Source organism: Myotis lucifugus, unplaced genomic scaffold (assembly GCF_000147115.1).
Source record: "Myotis lucifugus unplaced genomic scaffold, Myoluc2.0 scaffold_1034, whole genome shotgun sequence".
NCBI lineage: Eukaryota > Metazoa > Chordata > Mammalia > Chiroptera > Vespertilionidae > Myotis > Myotis lucifugus.
In genome coordinates, this window is record NW_005872082.1 from 65,172 (window position 1) to 73,324 (window position 8,153).

Genomic DNA, 8,153 nt, shown 5'->3' on the forward strand with positions numbered 1-8,153 from the left:
CGGGAGATCCCTGGGGAAGGGTGGGGGGGGAGAGTTTGTGGGGCACGCGAAGGAAACCTCACGCCTGAACCCCCCAAAAACAAACATTGAAAACCCGGGGGGGGGCCCTCTGGGGGCCCCGCTGGTCGGGGGGGCCCTCCAGAGGGGGGGAGGGACCCACGGAGTGGTCTGGTCCAGCCCCTCCCAGACAGATTGTGCCCCATTTTTTTTGGGGAATTTCCTGTTTTCTGGGTGGGGGCTGGGCGCATTTACGTAGGTAAGGGTTGGACCCCTGGCAGAGGAGGAAAAGGTTACGGAAGGTCCACCCGTCCCTGCCCGGCCTCCTCCCTGCCCAGCCTCCTCCACCCTGGCCTCCGGGTGCTGTGCAGGGAGGGGGACAGCAACAGGCCTGGGGGATGACGGTTCGGCCGCCCCTCAGTTCTAGCTCTCCAGGTGGAGACAAAACTTAGGGAAAGACACAGTAGAGGAACGAGGAAACAATATTGAACATCTCTTCTCCCCCACCCCTGCCAGCCTCCTTCCCCAGAGCGGCATTCCAGGCCAGGACAAACGGAAGCAGGTGCACTTGGGGGGAAGGGGTGTGAGGCCATGCCTGCTGGGAGTTCTAGCCTGAATGGCTTCCCGGCCGGCAATCTGAGCCCTTGTCCAGGCCCCTGGACGAGCTGCAGGATTGCTCTGAGGCCAGAGGCTCAGGACATCACAACGTTCCAGATCTGTCCTTGCGTCTCTGCCCCGTGTCACAGGGAAGGGGCAACTGGCACCAAACTCTCCTGGGGTCAGAGTCCTGGCCGGGAGGAAGGAGGTATCCAGAGGCTACTAACAACCACATGGGCCAGGCAGGGGGCACGGAGCCCTCCCGGGAGGGAGGAGCGGTCCTGAGGGGAGTGTGGGGGAGGAGAGGACGTACCATCTTATCGTGAACCGTGGGGGGTGGTGGGTAGTTGTAGGGGTACAGTCCTGCAGGGACTGGCCGCCTGTCTCCCAGGTAATCATACTGGAAGAGAAAGGGGATTGGAGAGGTGAGAGGGTCCGGCTGGGACGTGGACTTCCCCACCAACTGAAGTTCAAGGTTAGGGATATGTGTATCCCGTCCCAGAGCAGATTCCAAACTCAAATGGACAGCCTTGCTCCAGTGCGAGATCCTGGCAATGACCTGTTCAGTCCTGCAGATCTGAACACCACAGCCCTCTCCGCCCTCTTATAGAGAACGAGGGTTCTTGGCATAATCTGGCCAGGGGCACAGACAGCAATGTTCCTACTTAGGGGGCAAAGCATGTCCCCCAGGGCAGCTCTCCTGGGAACGGAACCACAGGGCCAGGGGCTCCCTGGGCACATTGCTGGCCCGGTCCACACACAGCCCAGGGTCCCCATGTCCCAGATGCTCCCGCATCGCCACCTCTTCTCAGCAGATGGTCTCGGGCTCCTGGGGGACCCCCGGGGGTGAGGAGGGAGGGGCAGGCCGGTGGCTCACCTTGGGCGAGCTGATGGATCGCCTCATCACATAGGCGGTGGGGTCCACGTAGATGTCCTCACTGCGAGGCGGCAGCCGCTCAAAACGGGCGCTGGGCGAGCGGACGGGGGAGTAGATGCGGGTGCGGCTGTAGGAGCCTTGGCTGGGCGAGCGGGGCACGGAGTGGGACCGGGGCTGCAAGGACAGGCGGCGCAGGGAGCCAGAGGCGGCGTCCAGCTCATCGTAATAGACGGGCTGCCGGGAGGGGCTGGGGATCCAGACGGTGCCGTCCTGCCGCCCGTAGCTGGCGGGCTCCTTCCACCCGCACCCGTTGCGGAAGGAGTGGCGCTTGTCCTCCAGGGCCCAGGGCGGGCTGATGCGGTCGTAGGCGGGCATGGAGCAGATGCTGTCCGGCCGCACCCCCGGCGGGTAGTACTGGTAATCGTCGGGGAACGGGGAGGAGTAGGGGCCACAATACTCAGGGCCCCTGCGGGACATGGGGTAGAACCTAGAGGGACTGAGAGAGAGGACAGTGTCAGACGTGGACACAGTGGGCAGGGCCCCACCCAGCCGCATTCCTGAGCCCTCCAGCCTGGAGTGGGGTGTGATCGCGTGAGGGGTGCCTCGGGCTGGCCTTGTGAGCACCCCGGGCACCAGGTTTGTGTCCAGAGGTTCAGGGAAGACCCCGTCCTCAGAGCTCCTCCCTCAACCAGCTCCCTGAGCTTCCATCTCTGTCTCTTAAAATGCAATACCCCTGGGGAGAAACTTTAAGCCTTATTAGCCATCTCTATCTCCGTGAACCAATTTATCAGATCCTGTCCCACACAGGAGAGAGCGAGTGCCCCAGGCACCTGGAGGAGGCCACAGAGGAACAGAGCGGCTCCCCTGCTCTGATGGGACCGGAGCCAAGGGAGGCGCTCGCTCTCCGGGCAGGGCCGGCGGCCAGGCGCCAGACCACCAGCAGGGAGCAGCCCTCGGAGCTGCTAGGACACTGCCCCTGCCCACACTGCCCGAGCTGCCCGGCCCCAGGGCCCAATGAGAACCTCCCCGTGTTTGAAAGTCAGTCCCTCGATAAAAGAGTCGGTTGGTACAGAGGGCAGAACTGGGGTCAATGAGTGGCAACACTTTGTTTCTTTTCTCTTTTGAAAAACGGCCCATAAACATTGGCTTTCACACAGTCAGAGCTGTTCGGGGATGAAGCTGGCGCGGTGGCTGACCATGGGTCTCCTGCTGGTAGAGACACTGGAACACAGGATGTGGTGGGAAGGCCAGAAGCCCGGGGACAGAAGTCTGACTGGGACAACTTTAGGGACCCTCCCAAACTGCCTGCCTGCTTCCTGGGCCCCCCACACCCTGTGGAGAGACACTGGGTGCTCTGTCCCTTCCTCCAAAGGAAGCAGATAGCAAAATCCGGCCGAGGGAGCCATGAGGGCAGCAAAGGACTTGGGCAAGTGGGGACCCTGGGGCTTTCTTGGCTTCCAGAAGGTTTCCAACAGGGGGTGCCTCTCCTGTTGCTCCCCCAGCCCCCGCCCTTGTGGCACCAGCACCCCAGCTCCACCCCTGCCCCTCCGCAGGCCTCACCTCCGAAGGTCTCGGGGGGAGGCACCCCCCGACGCAGGTTCACCCACTGCTGGAGCTGGCTCATGGAGCTCTTGCGCTGGGCAATCTTGTCGGGGTTGGCATGTGGGGGGAAGCTCGGCCGGCGTCCCCCACTCTCTGAGTCCTGAGGCGGGAAAGCTGTGCTCCCTGGCCGGCTTGGGGAGCCGTACTGCCAGCCGTTGGGCTGGGGGGGCCGCTCCCCGCCCCCGGGGACCCTCGGGGCCCCCGGGTAAGGGCTGCCTGGCTCTGAGGCTGGTTCCGGCCCAGCTTGGATGCCATTGGCTTTCACCAGAGGCTCGCTCTGGATGTCGGGCCTCTCGGGCCTCCTCTCCGCCTTCTCGCAGCCTCGGCCATCGCCCTCCCCTCGAGTCTTGGCCTCCGGCTCCGGGTTGGGGAAGCTGTTGTGAGGCGGCTGGTGGTGGTGTTGGCTGGGTGGGGTGTTCTCCGAGTCTGGCTTCTCGTGGCTGCAGGGTGCCAAGGGAGATGGCGTAAGAGATTCCAGCCCAGCACGGAGTTGGGTGGGGGGTGGTACCCAGGGAGGGAGGAAGGGAGTGGAGAAGGATGGGCAGGAAGGTAGCAACGGGAGCAGAATTTAATACATTACAATTCTGTTGCCCAATGATTAGAAAAAGTCATCCGATCTGCCTGGCCATCTCTTTCTGCCCTCCAGGTCTCCCGAGGGCCACTCCACTCCCTTCAGCACCTGCCTCCCTTCAGGCCCCCTGTGGGGCCACACAGGGGAGGCAGCGGGCAGAAGCTGCTGCCTCAAACTGCACAGCCTGGAGACATGCTAGTTCCCTTCCCAAGAGCAAGCTTCGCCCGGGACTGACTTCTTGTTAGAATGTAAGCTCCATGAGGCAGGAACTCGTCAGAATTTGCTCCCTCGTTTTCCTGGTACCCGATTGAGCGCCGTACACATGGCTATTCATAGATTTTTATGAAATGATGAGGGAACCACCGGAAGTACGCCCCGTGGGTGGAGCCAAGGCGGAATCTCATGACAATGTTCTCCCTACAGTTTCTCAAATTCAACACATCCAAGCGCTGGTGTTGAGACGCTGCTTGGTAACCATTTCTAAGACATGCGCATAGACTTGGGGTCTACACTGTGACACCTCCTCTGGATCCCCGTTAGCATCTGACTCAACACCAGCTCGAGGAGACAGGCGCCTAGACTGCGGCTGGGGATGTGATGGGCACAGCCGTGTCCCGAGTGCTCACCACATACCAGCATTTTGCACACTGGTTAGTCCTCACAACGGCCTACGAGGTAGGCTTAGAATTGCTGCCTCTGAGGAAAGGAAGCTCAGGTCCACAGAGGTGAAGTCACTTACCCTGAGGCCACACTGTGTGTAAGTGACCAAGTTGGGATTCGAACCCGAGTCTACCTTCCTTAAGGCTGTGCCCCTCACCTGCGCAGCCCAGAAAAACAGCACGTGACCCTGGCCTTTGGCTCCTGGCCAGGCCCCCCCTGGAACCTGGCTCTCTCTTGGCCTCCACCAGCTCAGAGAGCAGAGGCAGAGCCGGCCAGGGGAACAGACTGCCGGCTCTGAGATGGCCTCGCCCGGCACCCTGCTCTGTGCTTCCGCCAGCACACTGGGTTCAGCGATGGCATTGAGTGGGCCCTTCCTCTCTCTCTCTTTCTCTAGCTCCCCCCCCCCCCCCGCCCTGAGGCCCAGGAGCCAGGCACTCACTTGAGACGCACAGCTTGGGGCACGGACTTCTGGGCTGGGGGGATCTGTACCCTGGCAGCCTCCCCCATGGCCTGGATCCAGGCCTCCTGCTCCTCGGGGCTCTCGGCGCTGAAGAAGTAGGTGCGGACCCCGGCGTGCTCGGCCTGTGGGGAGAGGCAGCGCGTGGAACTGGCCCCGGCCTCGTCCACCCAGCACACAGTCACCTGTAGGGAGAAGACACCCATCCCCACAGAAGAGGTGGTCAGAAAGGCCGCTCCCAGGACCTGTGGCTCTTTTCCCCACATGGAGCTCAGGGGCAAGGTGAGGAGGGTGGCCCACAGGTATCCCAAGCGCCCCAGCTGGTGCCTAGGTGTCTGCCTGGCTGGCTCTCTGGACACCACGGGGCAGCCCAGGTAAGCTTACCTGCCCCACCTGGGGTGATTAGCAGCAGGAGGGACAATTACCGAGCCCGCTCTCCCATCAAATTCTAGCTTTGATTTGAAGGGCAATTAGCCGAAGTCTGGGAGAGACCCCTGGGTCTCTGAGAAGCCAGCTCTGTCTCGTCCATGCAGAGACGGCCTGGCCCTCTCCGGGCATGCAGGGGGCATGCACACAGGCAGAGCACGCTACCTAGTCGGCGGCCACGAGCAGGTGCGGCAGGCGGGAACCCAGAAGGAAGCTCCTGTCCAGAGCAGGGTCCTCACGCAGTCGGGAGGAGGAGAGTAGAGAACAGGTCAACCAAACACCAGAGGGAGAGACAGACACCGCGTGGCAGGAAGGTTGGGAGGGGACGGAAGCGGGGGCTATTCAAACTATCCCCTCCTTCTCGGTGTCACCCAGCTCAGCCCGCCATGAGGGGGAGTGCAGAGCTTGCACCAGGGAATCCGGGCTGGCAGAGTGAGGTCAGGGATTCCCAGCACTAACCCTCCCTCTGTTCCTGACCAGCTCTGGGCTGTGGAATGGGGGGGGGGGGGGGGGGTCTACTTGGTGAAACTCGAGATTCTTGGGCCCAAGGACAAGAAGCTCCAGGCTAGATTCCTTGTGGGACCTCGGCATACCCCCCAGGTGACACCCGGGTCTCCCAGGAAAAGCACGTTTATCCCAGCCTGCATGAGATCCAGATGTGGTTAAGTCTCCGATGGGAGCCTCATGTTGCCCTCTGACCCCTTGGGTGCTCTGGGTGTTGAAAGGAGAGAAGACAGGGCTCCTCTGACCAAGCGCCAGGGCTCTCCTGAGCAGCAATGTCAAATCCACAGCCTCCAAATGCTCTCCTGGCCGGACCCGCACTCCACGGCGGCCCCCTGCCCCTTGCACAGGATGCCTTCTGGCAGGGGCCCTTCCCCAGTGAGGGCACATCCTCTGTACCCAGTGAGGGCAGGGCTGGTCCTCCTTCCCCTGGACCCTGCCAGTCCCCACCCTCAGCAGGGGCCAGCACATCGGCAGACGCAGGGAGGTGCTGAGGAAAAGCCAGCGAAGCTGTGAGGCGGTGTCTGGGGGTTGAAACTACACAGGGACTTGGCGATCAGGCCCGAGGCAAGCCCTCTGAGGTGGAGAACACAGGGTTGCCACAGAGGAGAGACACAGGCGGGACCCTGGGTGTGTCCTGGGGCTGGTAGGAGTGGGCAGCAAGTGAGCTAAACGCTCAGCATCCTGTGACCCTCCGAGAGCAGAGCACTGCTGCACCAGGTGCAGGGAAGGCAAAGGCATGCTCTTTGCACTTGAAGAGTCAAGGTCAAGCTGGAGGACAGGACGTGCCCCCAGGGAAACAAGGAGGGAGCAAGGGCCAGGGAACAGCTGCTGGCGACAGGGAGGCGGGCAGAGGGCCTGGGGAAGGCAGGGCGACTGAAGGGCAGTGGGAGGAACACTCGCCTGGAACCAGGAAAGGGGACCAGAGAATGGAGGGAGGTGGCCCAGTGGGGTGAAGTCTACCAAGCCTCCTGGGGCCGGGGCAGGAAGAGGTCCCGCCTTCAGCAGTGGGCTGGGCAGGGACAGTCAGGCTCATTAGCAGCCACCCCAAGAGTTTCGCTTGGTGGCCACAGCAGGACAAGCCTCCATCTATGTCAGCAGCCCTCCCTTCCCTGGGAGGGGCCTCTGAATTGTGGCCACTGATCACTGCTCCCCGATTGGTTTAAAGAGGAACGAACTCCTTGGGGGACGGGGAGGGAGGAGCGCGGTGATGGCACAGAAGTGAGATCCGGGGTTGGTGGTGGGCGTGTTAGCCATCGTGTTCATCCGAGGCCGGCTGAGCTCCGAGCATGTGTCTGCACACAGGTCTGGGGGGAGGGTGACAGGCTGTCTGCCTGTGTGGGCGTGTGCGTCTGCTGTTGGTTAAACAGCCTGTTCCTATTTCCACAGCTAGAACCGGCTCCCTGGAGCCCGAGTTTTATTAATTGTTCATTCTGTTCACACCTCTGGCAGACAGGACCCCGGGAGGCTGGAAACTAATTATGTGCCAGAGAAGCCCCTCCTCGTTCCCAGAGCAGCACCTGTGTGTGCTGCCCACCGCCTCTCGGTGGTCGGTGGTCGGAGTGGGAGGGACAGGAAGGGACGGCCTCTGAGGCTCGGACCCTGACCTGGGGTGACCTGCAGGCCCCATCCCTGCCAGCTCGGCTTTAGGTCTGCAGGGCCTTGGGCAGTGACTCGCCACTGGGAGAGCGGGCTTGGTGCTGAGAAAATGCATGGGCAGCACCAGAATTTCCTATTTGGAAAAGGAACCTAGAGTCTTTTCATCATAAAACACAAAAATCATGTGTAAAAGGTCGTGCGTTTTTAAATGTGGAAAAACCCTGCCTGGGATGAGCCAGCTGCAGCCTCTGAGGGGCGGATCCCCAGGGGGCTCGGGGGAGCGTGCTGAGCGGGCAGCTGAGCACACTTGCTCTCTCCAATTGTCTACATGAGGTTTGCTTCTCTTGATTATAATGAAACTCAACCCCTAATTTCCTCTAAAGACTGAAATTCGAGTAAGTTTGTTGTAGATCTAGTTTCCTGGGCCCAAGGTGGGGAGGAAGACTTTCCAGAAAGCATCTCAGCCCCCCTCCGGCCCATCTCCTGCCTCACTGCGAGGTGCTTGGCCACTGGGCAGAGGGTCCCCAGGCTCAGGAAATAACTGGCTACATTTATTGATATTTATCCTAATAGAGCTGATACGCTCCTCTCTCCTCCCAGGAAAAAAATGGGGTGCCACTGAATCGCGTCTCTACTGGCCTGCCCTGGGGAGTTCACTCACCCACCCCCGGGAAAGAGGACGGTGTCCTGCACGCCTCTGCTTAGTCTCAGGCGGCCCGCATTGAGTTCAAGGCACGGCTCACTCGCTCGTCCGTTCCGACTCCTCGGAAAGGTGGTCTGGACCCCTCTCCCATCCCCTGGGGCTCTAAGGAGAACGGCCCCCCCCCCCCCCTTTCTACCTCGGGCCCAAAACGGAGATTCTCTGC

General features: G+C 61.5%; 1 protein-coding gene across 1 annotated transcript in view; it reads right to left on the minus strand.

The window, feature by feature from the left end:
* Positions 1-8,153, minus strand: part of PLEKHA6 (pleckstrin homology domain containing A6) — a 54,559-nt gene that overhangs the window by 23,234 nt on the left and 23,172 nt on the right. The window contains 4 exon segments of the mRNA XM_023747888.1: positions 1,472-1,967; positions 3,032-3,044; positions 3,047-3,513; positions 4,744-4,921. Coding sequence (XP_023603656.1) covers positions 1,472-1,967; positions 3,032-3,044; positions 3,047-3,513; positions 4,744-4,921 — 1,154 coding nt within the window.